Genomic DNA, 14,369 nt, shown 5'->3' with positions numbered 1-14,369 from the left:
GAAAGTCATAAACATTCTAATTGTATTGATGATATTCTAATACAAGGTGGATAAGAACTTCTACTTCTCTAACAAACTCAGTCATTTTAGATTGACCATGTTTAGAGATGTGCAATTATTACCAGAAACAAACCAAAGCACCTGTAATGCACTCAAGTCAAGCTTTGTTTATTAAGTAGTACATGGTATACATTTATGTGAACGTCTTCAGTTATGTTACATAACATGAAAATAGGTGGGGTAAAGGGGGTTTAAATGACATTTGAAATAAAAGTGATGTGTTGTTTTGATGAGTTAACCATACGGCAGCACAGCGTGACATGACAAGGGCTGACAGGGGCGGGCTGGTTGGGAGGAGGGGGTGGTGGGGGGCTGACAGGGGCGGGCTGGTTGGGAGGAGGGGGTGGTGGGGGGCTGACAGGGGCGGGCTGGTTGGGAGGAGGGGGTGGTGGGGGGCTGACAGGGGCGGGCTGGTTGGGAGGAGGGGGTGGTGGGGGGCTGACAGGGGCGGGCTGGTTGGGAGGAGGGGGTGGTGGGGGGCTGACAGGGGCGGGCTGGTTGGGAGGAGGGGTGGTGGGGGGCTGACAGGGGCGGGCTGGTTGGGAGGAGGGGGTGGTGGGGGGCTGACAGGGGCGGGCTGGTTGGGAGGAGGGGGTGGTGGGGGGCTGACAGGGGCGGGCTGGTTGGGAGGAGGGGGTGGTGGGGGGCTGACAGGGGTGGGCTGGATGGGAGGAGGTGGTGGGGCTGACAGGGGCAGGCTGGTTGGGAGGAGGAGGTGGGGTTGACAGGGGTGGGCTTGTTGGGAGGAGGTGGTGGGGGGCTGACAGGGGCGGGCTGTTTGGGAGGAGGTGGTGGTGGGGGGCTGACAGGGGCGGGCTGGTTGGGAGGAGGTGGTGGGGTTGATAGGGGTGGGCTGGTTGGGAGGAGGGGGTGGGGTTGACAGGGGTGGGTTGGTTGGGAGGAGGTGGTGGTGGGGGGCTGACAGGGGCGGGCAGGACTGGGATGAGGGGGTGGGGTTGACGGGTGGGCTGGTTGGGAGGAGGTGGTGGTGGGGGGCTGACAGGGGCGGGCAGGACTGGGAGGAGGTGGTGGGAGGTTGACGGGTGGGCTGGTTGGGAAGGTGTGATGGAATGTGCTAGGGGTTGACAGTGTGTAGGGGCAGAAAGAGGGTGGGGGCTGATAGGGTGGGCGGGTAGGTGGAACAGAGGAGTGAAGGTAGGGGGAGTTGACAAGCTTGGTGGTAGGGGAGAACGTGGGGTGCTCAGGCAGACCGTCTGGCAGCTGGTGAGTCTCCACACTGCAGGACATTGAGGTGGTCCTCTGTGACAGCTCCTACAGGGGAGGAGAGAAACATGGTCTGTATAGAGGGTCAAAAACACAGGGAGCATAGACAGAAAGTAAACAGAACAATTTAGGAATGATCTAATCTGGAAGTCTACCTTTTGATCTGAAGCGCTCCTCTGTCTGGAATGATATTTAGACACCTAAACAATGGGAATAAAAGTTGCTCTATTTTAAGTGTCAACGGTGCTCTGCTTGCAAGCAGTACGATCAGTGATTTTGTACAATTGACTTGGTAATTATTTTCTGATATCACCACCTTTCTGTAAGCCTCACACTTTGATGAGCGCTAAAGAAACTTGTATTAATGTTTCCCCAACAGTTCCTTCCAATCTGACATGACTCATGCCCTACTAGTGGAGCTGTTGCCCATCCATGATGACCATTAACCAACACACCTTAAGCTTCTGGTTGTTTCCCTGCAGAGATCCCCAGCCTGCTCTCCTCTCCCTCCAGCAGCTTCCTGTAGACGGCGATTTCAGCGTCCAGCTTCAGCTTGATGTGCAGCAGCTCTTGGTAGTCGGCCAGGTACTTGCCCATCTCCATCTTGGTCTCGCAGAGCTGGTGTTCCAGCTGGGCAATGATGCCCTCCAGGCCTCCAACCTTATCCATGTGGGCCATCTCCATGTCCTCCAGCTGCTGCTCCAGGGCTGCGTTTCTCGCCCTCAGCCCGTCGATCTGGTTCTGGAGGTCTGTCACCTGGTTGTGGAAGGTGGTGATCTCTTCTTTCATCGACTTCATCTGCTCTTCTTTCTTGCCAGCGACTTCTTTGAGGGTTTCAAACTTGCCCTTGTACCACTTCTCGGCTTCCTGGACGTTCTTGGCCGCCACAGTCTCGATCTCGGCTCGCATGTTGCGGAGGTAGGCGGCGAGGTCGGGGCGGTCACCGTCGACTTCCGCGGTCACCTTGGAGTCCTCGATCTGCTTCATGAGGTCGGCAACTTCCTCGTCATGCAACTTCTTGAGGAACTCAATCTCGGCCACCAGCTGTTCGACACTCTTCTCGAGCTCAGCCTTCTGCAGAGTGGCATTGTCAACGTCTTGACGGAATTCCCTCAGGATCATCTCTGCCTCCTCTGGAGACGGACAAAGAGAGAGTGGATGGGTTGGAAACACGACAGCAGTGATGTTAGTACTCTATAAAGTATTGGCATCAATTGTATTTGATGGGGGTGTATGATAAGCCTGTATACACACTAATCAAATGTGATTATACATCGGAGGAAAATATCTGGTTCCATTTTTCATGCAAACAAAAGTACATCATACCCTCTCCAACAACTGTTTATGTCTATATAACAATGACGTGAATCTATATGATTTGTTTCAGCCAATCTCCCCACTTCCCAGACAGTGTGAGACCCTACCTTTCAGTGCCAGCTCCTCTTCCAGTTTCATTCTCCACACCTCCACCTCCTCCTCAATGTATCCCCTCTCGATATCAGCAGCTCCCTTCTCATTGGTCAAGGCTTCGATCAGCTCCCTCATCTCCTTGAACTTGAGGTTGTACTCTTCTCCGATACCGGTGGGGCCTCCCTTGAAGCGGCCCTGTAGCGCAGCCAGCTCGGCCATCAGCAGGGCGTTCCTCTGTTCAAGGGCCTGGACTTTCTCGATGTAGCCTGCAAACCTCACGTTTAGCTCCTGCATCGCCTCCTTCTCGTTGGCATGGACCTGGTGTATCTCTGTGCCCAACTCCACAGCCGAGGACACGTGGCCGTCCTGATATCCGGAGCGTCCACGGTTGTTGTACGAGGATCCACGGCACCGGGAGGGAGAGGGGCTCTGAACTCGCATACTGCTGCGTGCCCCACTCACCTGCAGGGACTGGGATTTCTGGGAATAGGAAGATCCTCTCATGTTTGGTTCTCAGTGTGTTACAAAGTGTCTTCTAGAATCAGATGATTTGTTTGTTCTTGAGTATAGTTCCAGTTCCACTAAACAGGAAGGCCTCTTCTGGTGTTCTCTCCCTTTGCTGGCTGGCCCACCTTGCTGTTGTGCTGACAGTCTCTCAGATCGACCTGTGGCTTTTATAGGGCCGCAAAGAATGTCTCAGACTCCCTTGAAAATCTTGCAGGGTTTTGAAATGTTTTAAATGTGGATCATTACTCTCTTCAAAGACCTGCAGCACCACAGTCTTCATTTGCTAGCTAGCATTGCATTGTTAGTCGTGGGGACGGGTGGAGTTTGCACGGCCCTAACGCCTCCATATGAAATAGTGATATGAGCATGTATGCCCGCTATTTTTCACTCTCTTCTCACTTAGGGCGCCACTAGGGACTCGGGAGGGTGTGAGGCAGGGTAGGGAGGGCTTTAAGCGCATTGGAAAACGATGACCAAGTGACTTATGTTCTTCGGCAACAGTTTTTCCAGTAAGACTTTCTGACACATGTTCCCTCATATATGAATCAAGGTGTCAGACACCAGTCTCCAGTGGAGACATTATTTAAACAATACTATTAACCTTCTCCAAGAATACCAAGAGACTTCCTAATGCTGGTAGTGACGTTAAGGAGAGCAGTAGGGCTCCTACTTCATTTGAGTCTCTGTCGTCTCAGGATATGGACTACGCCAAACAAGGCAGTTACAATAGTAAAGCTATGTCTTGATATTTTAGATACAGGTGCCTCTATTTGTGTTAGAAAAGTATTTTACTGGATCTATGGACAACCACAATTTACTAGTAATAATGGTTTAAAGCACCTGCACACTATTGGAATGTTTGGCGATGTTTTGACTTGAAGTGGTAATCTGACAAAAAGGGAAATCTGCATAATTGATGAGACACTACTGGTTATGATTGATTGGACACTATTGTTTATGATTGATGAGACCCTATTGGTTATGATTGATGAGACCCTGTTGGTTATGATTGATGAGACCCTATTGGTTTTGATTGGTGAGACACTATTGGTTATGATTGATGAGGCCCTATTGGTTTTGATTGATGAGACACTATTGGTTATGATTGATGAGACCCTATTGGTTTTGATTGATGAGACACTATTGGTTTTGATTGATGAGACACTTGGTTATGATTGATGAGACACTATTGGTTTTGATTGATGAGACACTATTGGTTTTGATTGATGAGACACTTGGTTATGATTGATGAGACACTATTGGTTATGATTGATGAGACACTATTGGTTTTGATTGATGAGACACTATTGGTTTTGATTGATGCAACCCTATTGGTTTTGATTGATGAGACCCTATTGGTTTTGATTGATGAAACACTATTGGTTATGATTGATGAGACACTATTGGTTTTGATTGGTTTTGATTGATGAGACACTTGGTTATGATTGATGAGACCCTATTGGTTTTGATTGATGAGACACTTGGTTATGATTGATGAGACACTATTGGTTTTGATTGATGAGACACTATTGGTTTTGATTGATGAGACACTATTGGTTATGATTGATGAGACCCTATTGGTTTTGATTGATGAGACCCTATTGGTTTTGATTGATGAGACACTATTGGACACTATTGGTTTTATTGATTGATGAGACCCTATTGGTTTTGATTGATGAGACACTATTGGTTATGATTGATGAGACACTATTGGTTTTGATTGATGAGACACTATTGATGAGACACTATTGGTTTTGATTGATGAGACACTATTGGTTATGATTGATGAGACACTATTGGTTATGATTGATGAGACCCTATTGGTTTTGATTGATGAGACCCTATTGGTTTTGATTGATGAGACACTATTGGTTATGATTGATGAGACCCTATTGGTTTTGATTGATGAGACACTATTGGTTATGATTGATGAGACCCTATTGGTTATGATTGATGAGACCCTATTGGTTATGATTGATGAGACACTATTGGTTTTGATTGATGAGACACTATTGGTTATGATTGATGAGACACTATTGGTTATGATTGATGAGACCCTATTGGTTATGATTGATGAGACCCTATTGGTTATGATTGATGAGACCCTATTGGTTATGATTGATGAGACCCTATTGGTTATGATTGATGAGACCCTATTGGTTATGATTGATGAGACCCTATTGGTTATGATTGATGAGACACTACTGGTTATGATTGATGAGACACTACTGGTTATGATTGATGAGACCCTATTGGTTATGATTGATGAGACCCTATTGGTTATGATTGATGAGACCCTATTATTTTCTGTAGTTTGTACAGTTGGTTCACACACTCTGTTCCTCCTCACTCGAATCACATTTAAAATCAATATACTACCTATTTTTTTAATGACATTTTTACTCCACTCTACATTCATGGACATGAGATTATTGCACTTTTAGGTGATATCCTCTGGGTCCACATTGTACAATTTGTTGTATATGTCTGTTACCCAAATAAATGAATGTTGTTACCAAATGGTAACTCTTGTATTAGCTAACATCAGCTGTGTCTAACATAGCTAGCTGTGGAGTGTGTATCTATCTGTGTGATGCCTTCAGCCCCTGTTGGCAGTCCCTTGCGAGGGCTCTACATTCATGGATATAAGATGACATGTCTTCACCAAATGGTGAATACCTCGATATACTGTACCACATGTTTAGTAGTGAGTCATGATTAGCTTGCTGTTAGCGTGGTGTGAGTGGGTGTAGCCATCTATCTGCCTTCCCTGTGAGGGCATCAGCTCTGAGCAGGTTCAATCGCTAGTCTACATTCATTGACATGAGATTACTTTTTTATTTTATTTTTTATTTCACCTTTATTTAACCAGGTAGGCTAGTTGAGAACAAGTTCTCATTTACAACTGCGACCTGGCCAAAATAAAGCAAAGCAGTGCCACACAAACAACAACACAGAGTTACACATGGAATAAACAAGTGTACAGTCAATAACACAATAGAAAAAAATCAAGTTTATATACAGTGTGTGCAAATGATGGGAGGAGGTAGGCAATAAATAGGCCATAGTAGCGAAGTAATTACAATTTAGCAGATTAACACTGGAGTGATAAATGAGCAGATGATGATGTGCAAGTAGAGATACTGGTTGGCAAAAGAGCAGAAAAGTAAAAAAAAAACTAAAACAATATGGGGATGAGGTAGGTAGATTGGGGGGCTATTTACAGATGGACTATGTACAGCTGCAGCAATCTGTTAGCTGCTCACATAGCTGATGTTTAAAGTTAGTGAGGGAAATATAAGTCTACAGCTTCAGCGATTTTTGCAATTAGTTACAGTCACTGGCAGCAGAGAACTGGAAGGAAAGGCGGCCAAAGGAGGTGTTGGCTTTGGGGATGACCAGTGAGATATACCTGCTGGAGCGCGTGCTTCGGGTGGGTGTTGTTATCTTGCCCAGTGAGCTGAGATAAGGCAGAGCTTTACCTAGCATAGACTTGGAGATGACCTGGAGCCAGTGGGTCTGGCGACTAGAGCACACAAGTCGCAGTGGTGGGTGGTATAAGGGGGTTTGGTAACAAAACAGATGGCACTGTGATAAACTGCATCCAGTTTGCTGAGTAGAGTATTGGAAGCTATTTTGTAGATGACATCGCCAAAGTTGACGATCGCTAGGAGAGTCAGTTTTACTAGGGTAAGTTTGGCGGCGTGAGTGAATGAGGCTTTGTTGTGAAATAGAAAACCGATTCTAGATTTGATTTTGGATTGGAGATGTTTGATATGAGTCTGGAAGGAGAGTTTACAGTCTAGCCAGACACCTAGGTATTTGTAGTTGTCCACATATTCTAGGTCAGAACCGTCTAGGGTGGTGATGCTAGTCGTGGTTGCCGGTGCGGGCAATGTATGGTTGAAAAGCATGCATTTGGTTTTACTAGCGTTTAAGAGCAGTTGGTGGCCACGGAAGGAGTGTTGTATGGCATCGAAGCTCGTTTGGAGGTTTGTTAACACAGTGTCCAAAGAAGGGCCAGATGTATACAGAATGGTGTCATCTGCATAAAGGCGGATCAGGGAATCACCCACAGCAAGAGCGATATCATTGATATATACAGAGAAAAGAGTCAGCCCGAGAATTCAACCCTGTGGTACCCCCATAGAGACTGCCAGAGGTCCGGAGAACAGGCCCTCCGATTTTCACACTGGACTCTGTTTGCGAAGTAGTTGGATAAACAGGCGAGGCGGTCATTTGAGAAACCAAGGCTATTGAGTCTGCTGATAAGAATGTGGTGATTGACTGAGTCGAAAGCCTTGGCCAGGTCGATGAAGACGGCTGCACAGTACTGTCTTTTATCAATGGCGGTTATGATATCGTTTAGTACCTTGAGCGTGGCTGAGGTGCACCCGTGACCGGCTCGGAAACCGGATTGCACAGCGGAGATGGTACAGTGGGATTCGAAATGGTCAGTGATCTGTTTATTAACTTGGCTTTCGAAGGCTTTAGAGAGGCAGGGCAGGATGAATATACTGTAGGTCTATAACAGTTTGGGTCTAGAGTGTTACCCCCTTTGAAGAGAGGGATGACCACCGGCAGCTTTCCAATCTTTAGAGATCTCAGACGATACAAAAGAGAGGTTGAACAGGCTAGTAATAGGGGTTGCAACAATGGCGGCGGATAATTTTAGAAAGAGAGGGTCCAGATTGTCTAGCCCAGCTGATTTGTACGGGTCCAGGTTTTGTAGCTCTTTCAGAACATCTGCTATCTGGATTTGAGTGAAAGACAAGCTGGAACTTGTCTTCTTGACCAAAGTAATTAATATCTACTGAACAAAAATACAAACACAAAGTTCAATAAGGTTCATATGAGGAAAACAATCAATTGAAATAAATTCATTAGGCCCTAAATCTATGGATTTCACATAACTGGAAATATAGATCTGCATCTGTTGGTCACAGATACCTTAAAAAATGGGCCTCAGGATCACATCACAGTATTTCTGTGCATTCAAATTGCCATTGATAAAATGCAATTGTTGGTTGTCTGTAATTTACACCTGCTTATACATTACCATAACCCCACCTCCACCATGGGCACTCTGTTTACAACTTGATGCCATACACATGGTCTGCAGTTGTGAGGCTGGTTGGACGTACCTTCAAATTCTCTAAAAACGATGTTGGATGCGGCTTATGGTAGAGAATTTAACATTCAATCCTCTGGAAACAGTTGTGGACATTCCTGCAGTCAGCATGACAATTGCACATCAAAGCCTGAGACATCTGTGGTATTATGTTGTGTGACAAAACTGCACATTTTAGAGTGGCTTTTATTGTCCCTAGCACAAGGTTCACCTGTGTAATGACCATGCTGTTTCATCAGCTTCTTGATATGCCACACCTGTCAGGTGGATGGATTATCTTGGTAAAGGAGAAATGCTCTCTAACAGGAATGAGAAATAAGCTTTTTGTGTGTACAGAACATTTCTGGGATCTTTTATTTCCGCTCAGGAAACATTGGACCAATACTTTACGTTTATGTTGCATTGATATAGGTTTTCAGTGGATATACTGTATATAATAGCTCATGTCCAGTAGACAGTCATGATGATTAGCTAGCTAGCTAGCTATGTGTATCTGTATCTATGATGCCTCCAGTCCCCCCCCCCCCCCCCATTGAACCCCATAGCCTATTTTCATAACAATTTCCCTCTACATTCATGGACATAACCAAATGGTGAAGTAATAGCCAATATTAGCTAACATTAGCTATCTGTGCTGTGTAGAGGGATGCATCTGCCTGTCCAGTCCCCTGTGGGGGCATCAGCACAGAGCAGGTTCAATCTCTAGTCTACATTCATGAATTTGACATAACTTCTCCAGACCAAATGAAGTAATACTGTTGTATTACCCCAAACATTAGCTATGTATTACATGGCTATCTCTGTGTGGGTGTGTCTTTGTGTCTGTATAATGCATCCAGCCTCAGTCATTCTCCTGCTAGGTCATCAGCACTGAGCAGGTTCAATCTCTAGGGCGCATGTTAATTGGCTTGGGCCTCTGCTGTGACAGGAGTCACGGAGACCAACCCCGCAGGCTCCAAACACACACTAGGTTTCGCTCCAAATGCAGGCCAGGGTCATATTGAGGAAGTAGGTAGGAGGAAAATGTGTTCTGAAATGGAAAACGGACAGAAACAAGCTTTCTTATTGAACAAGATCAATTAGTACCACTTCGGCGAGTCATCACTTACATTTCGTGTCTACTTAATAACGCATTCCAGGTTTACAACTGTCACTCAAGTTTGTGACCGAACCTACCCTGTAGACCGGATAACTGTAACCATGTTTACAGGGACTTTAGAGGACGCTGTTACAAGCATTTCACTACACCTGCAATAACATCAGATAAATATGTGAATGTGACCCAAAAAATGAGATTTGATTTAGAGAGTGTTGTTGAAGTGTACAGTTGCCCTTTTGACTCTCGGGTTGTTTAGTGGCAGAAGGCTGTAGAAAATACACATCTCTATGGCAACAGAACCAAATCAGACACTGGGTAATTCATATATAAACGTTAAAGCTCTGACGAGTGACTAATGCCTGGTAACAATGAGACTACCATTTTAGAGAAGTACTGTACCATAACTTACTAATGATGGTTTTGTATTTCATTTTCAAGAAAACTTGGATGATTTTTTGATGAATCAAGTGTGTTTCTCTTTGTTTTGTGTGAGAATCGCCTCGTTAAAGCCACATGAAGAGCATTATCTGAAACATCTGATTTACATCATCTTGAGTCTCTGGTGATTAAGATGTGTTTGGCACTGACTACACACACGCACGCACGCACGCACACACACACACACACACACACACACACGCACGCACGCACGCACGCACGCACGCACGCACGCACGCACGCACGCACAAACAACAACTAGTGTCTTTGGGGACTGTCACTGCCTTCTGTCCCATTTCCTTCAGCACCCACCGTGTCTCTGAGCTGATGTAATGAGGATATGTTGCCTTGAGACCATGCTGAGACTGGCGTTGGTGGTGGAAAAGCCTCTATCAAATTCACTCAATTTAAGGGCTTTATTGGCATGGGAAACATATGTTAACATTGCCAAAGCAAGTGAAATAGATAATAAACAATAAAAATTAACAGTCAACTTTACACTCACAAAAGCTCTAAAAGAATACACTGAGGATATTTTTGCAGAATTCTGCATGCAGCTTCAATTTTGTGTTTGCCCCATTTTGTGAAATCTTGGTTGGTGAGCGGACCCCAGACCTCACAACCATAAAGGGCAATGGGTTCTATAACTGATTCAAGTATTTTTTAGACAGAACCTAATTGGTATGTCAAATTTTATGTTCCTTTTGATGGCATAGAAGGCCCTTCTTGCCTTGTCTCTCAGATCGTTCACAGCTTTGTGGAAGTTACCTGTGGCGCTGATGTTTAGGCCGAGGAATGTATTGTTTTTTGTGTGCTCTAGGGCAACGGTGTCTAGATAGAATTTGTATTCGTGGTCCTGGCAACTGGACCTTTTTTGGAACACCATTATTTTTTGTCTTACTGAGATTTACTGTCAGGGCCCAGGTCTGACAGAATCTGTGCAGAAGATCTAGGTGCTGCTGTAGGTCCTCCTTGGTTGGGGACAGATCTAGGTGCTGCTGTAGGTCCTCCTTGGTTGGTGACAGAAGTACCAGATCATCAGCAAACAGTAGACATTTGACTTCAGATTCTAGTAGGGTGAGGCCGGGTGCTGCAGACTTTTCTAGTGCCCTCGCAAATTCATTGATATATATGTTGAAGAGGGGTGGGGCTTAAGCTGCATCCTTGTCTCACCCCCCGGCCCTGTAGAAAGAAATGTGTGTGCTTTTTGCATATTTTATCCGTACACTTATTGTTTGTGTACATGGAAACGTTGTTCCCTCTGCTGCTATTGGACCAGGTCTCTCTTGGAAAAGAGATGTTATCTCAATGAGAAAATAAAGGTAAAATAAAAAAAATTAAAACATGGATTTTATAATGTCCCATGTCTTTCCCCCAACGCCACCTTCCATCAAATTGTATAGCATGCGCTCATGCCAAATTGTGTCAAAAGGCTTTTTGTAAATCAACAAAGCATTAGAAGACTTTGCCTTTGTTTTGGTTTGTTTGTTTGTCAGTTAAGGTATGCAGGGTGAATATGTGTTCTGTCGTACGGTCATTTGGTAAAAAGCCAATTTGACATTTGCACAGTACATTGTTTTCGCTGAGGAGATGTATGAGTCTGCTGTTAATGATAATGCAGAGGGTTTTTCCAAGGTTCCTGTTGACGCATATCCCACTGTAGTTATTGGGGGTCAAATTTGTCTCCACTTTTGTGGATTGGGGTGATCAGTCCTTGGTTCTAAATATTGGGGAATATGCCAGAGCTGAGGATGATGTTAAAGAGTTTAAGTATTGTCAATTGGAATTTGTGGCCTTTTTGGGTTGGAGGGTTTGTATTTAGTCCTGTAGTTCATTCAATTTAATTGGAGAATCTAGTGGGATCTTGTAGTCTTTAATAGCTGATATTAAGATTTGTATTTTATCATGTATATGCTTTTGATGTTTGTTTATATAGCCAAAAAGATTGGATAAGTGTTTATCCATACATCTCCGTTTTGGATAGATAACTCTGTGTTCTTGTTGATTTAGAGTTTTCCAATTTTCCCAGAAGTGGTTAGATTCTATGGATTCTTTAATTACATTGAGCTGATATCTGACGTCTTGTTCCTTCTGTTTCCGTAGTGTATTTCTGTATTGTTTTAGTGATTCACCATAGTGAAGGCTCAGATTATCTGAAAGGTTATCTGTCTCTATGTTTTTGGTTGGATAGGCTTCTCAATTTCTTTCTTAGGTTTTTGCATTCTTCATCAAACCATTTGTCATTGTTGTTAATTTTCTTAGGTTACCTGCTTTAAATGGTTTGATTTGATAGGGAAGCTGAGAGATCAAATATACTGTTTAGGTTTTCTACTGCTATGTTTACACCTTCACTATTACAGTGAAACATTTTGTCCAGGAAATTGTCTAGAAGGGATTGAATTTGTTGTTGCCTAATAGTTTTTGCTAGATTTCCACACTTTCCTTCCATCTATAGCATTTCTTAACATTATTCAGTTCCTTTGGCTTGGATTGAGCACAGCTCTGTTCAAGTAGAGTGTGATTTTGCTGTGATCTGATAGGGGTGTCAGTGGACTGACTGTGAACACTCTAAGAGACTCTGGGTTGAGGTCAGTGATAAAGTCATCTACAGTACTTCTGCCAATACATGAGCTGTAGGTGTACCTACCATAGGAGTCCCCTCAAAGCCTACCGTTGACTATGTACATACCCAGGATGTAACAGAGCTGTAGGTGTACCTACCATAGGAGTCCCCTCAAAGCCTAGCGTTGACTATGTACATTCCCAGCGCCTGACAAAGCTGCAGGAGTTGTGACCTATTTTTGTTGGCTATGTTGTCGTAGTTGTGTCTAGGGGGGGCATATGGGGGAGGGAATGCTGTCACCTCCAGGTAGGTGTTTGTCCCCTTGTGTGCTGAGAGTGTCAGGTTCTTGTCCAGTTCTGGCATTTAGGTCACCACAGATTAGTACATGTTCCTGGGCCTGGAAATGGTTGATATCCCCCTCCAGGATGGAGAAGCTGTCATCGTATGGTGCTTCCATTGGAGGGATATAGGTAGCACACATGAGGAAATTTCCTCTGTTGGGATCATTTCCTTATTAATTTCTAGCCAGATGTAAAATGTTCCTGTTTTGACTAATTTGATAGTGGGTTAGGTCTGTTCTATACCAAATTAGCATTCCCCCTGAGTCTCCTCCCTGTTTCACACCTGGTAGTTTGGTGGATGGGACAACCAGCTCTCTGTAACCTAGAGGGCAACTAGTGGGTACCTCTCCTCTATACCATGTTTCTTGTAGGTCTGTATTTCCAATTTATTTGATGAAGTCTGGGTTCCTGCTCTTTAGGCCAAAGGCAGATGACCTCAGACCTTGTATATTCCAGGATGAGATAGTAAAAGCTTTGTGTTCCATAGTGTCTAGTGTTGCTATTTGTGTGGTTTAGGCCCGGACCATCACAGTTGGTGTGAGCAGAGCATGTTGAGCATCTGATACATATCTCGATCACAGGGTGGGGGGCATGGGGTGGGCAGAAGGGGCATGGGGTGGGCAGAAGAGGCATGGGGTGGGCAGAAGGGGCATGGGGTGGGCAGAAGGGGCATGGGGTGGGCAGAAGGGGCATGGGGTGGGCAGAAGGGGCATGGGGTGGGCAGAAGGGGCATGGGGTGGGCAGAAGGGGATCTTCCTGTGGTGTATAGAATATTCACCCTCCCTCCCCAGTAATGGGCTGATCTTCCTCCCTCCCCCCCTCCCTCCCTCCCTCCCTCCCTCCCTCCCTCCCTCCCTCCCTCCCTCCCTCCCTCCCCCTCCCTCCCTCCCTCCCTCCCTCCCTCCCCCTCCCTCCCTCCCCAGTAATGGGCTGATCCTCCCTCCCTCCCTCCCTCCCTCCCTCCCTCCCTCCCTCCCTCCCTCCCTCCCTCCCTCCCTCCCTCCCTCCCTCCCTCCCTCCCTCCCTCCCTCCCTCCCTCCCTCCCTCCCTCCCTCCCTCCCTCCCTCCCTCCCTCCCCAGTAATGGGCTGACCCTCCCTCCCTCCCTCCCCCTCCCTCCCTCCCTCCCTCCCTCCCTCCCTCCCTCCCTCCCTCCCTCCCTCCCTCCCTCCCTCCCTCCCTCCCTCCCTCCCTCCCTCCCTCCCTCCCCAGTAATGGGCTGATCCCTCCCTCCCTCCCTCCCCAGTAATGGGCTGATCCTCCCTCCCTCCCTCCCTCCCTCCCTCCCTCCCTCCCTCCCTCCCTCCCTCCCTCCCTCCCTCCCTCCCTCCCTCCCTCCCCCTCCCTCCCCAGTAATGGGCTGACCCTCCCTCCCCCCTCCCTCCCTCCCTCCCTCCCTCCCTCCCTCCCTCCCTCCCTCCCTCCCTCCCTCCCTCCCTCCCTCCCTCCCTCCCTCCCTCCCTCCCTCCCCAGTAATGGGCTGATCCTCCCTCCCTCCCTCCCCAGTAATGGGCTGATCCTCCCTCCCTCCCTCCCTCCCTCCCTCCCTCCCTCCCTCCCTCCCTCCCTCCCTCCCTCCCTCCCTCCCTCCCTCCCT

At 46.4% G+C, this 14,369-nt stretch overlaps 1 protein-coding gene across 1 annotated transcript; it reads right to left on the bottom strand.

The window, feature by feature from the left end:
- Positions 1 to 294: 294 nt before the first annotated feature.
- On the bottom strand, positions 295 to 3,198 carry LOC123999856 (desmin-like). Its single transcript, XM_046305864.1, has 3 exons — positions 2,709 to 3,198; positions 1,765 to 2,417; positions 295 to 1,329 (listed from the first exon to the last, which is right to left on the bottom strand). Exons 1-3 carry the CDS (start codon positions 3,196 to 3,198, stop codon positions 295 to 297), a joined length of 2,178 nt encoding a protein of 725 aa, XP_046161820.1.
- Positions 3,199 to 14,369: the final 11,171 nt, after the last annotated feature.

Source organism: Oncorhynchus gorbuscha, linkage group LG16 (genome assembly GCF_021184085.1).
Source record: "Oncorhynchus gorbuscha isolate QuinsamMale2020 ecotype Even-year linkage group LG16, OgorEven_v1.0, whole genome shotgun sequence".
NCBI lineage: Eukaryota > Metazoa > Chordata > Actinopteri > Salmoniformes > Salmonidae > Oncorhynchus > Oncorhynchus gorbuscha.
Note: the sequence above shows the minus strand (reverse complement) of the source record. Positions and strands in the feature narration are given on the sequence as shown.

What these genes read in the sequence shown, in the direction of transcription:
- LOC123999856 (XM_046305864.1), bottom strand. Translation starts at nt 3,198, where the DNA reads ATGAGAGGATCTTCCTATTCCCAGAAATCCCAGTCCCTGCAGGTGAGT. An exon ending in AGAGGAGCTGGCACTGAAAG is followed by an intron (nt 2,418 to 2,708) that starts GTAGGGTCTCAC and finishes GTCCGTCTCCAG; the next exon opens with AGGAGGCAGAGATGATCCTG. An exon ending in AGAGCAGGCTGGGGATCTCT is followed by an intron (nt 1,330 to 1,764) that starts GCAGGGAAACAA and finishes CCCCTGTAGGAG; the next exon opens with CTGTCACAGAGGACCACCTC.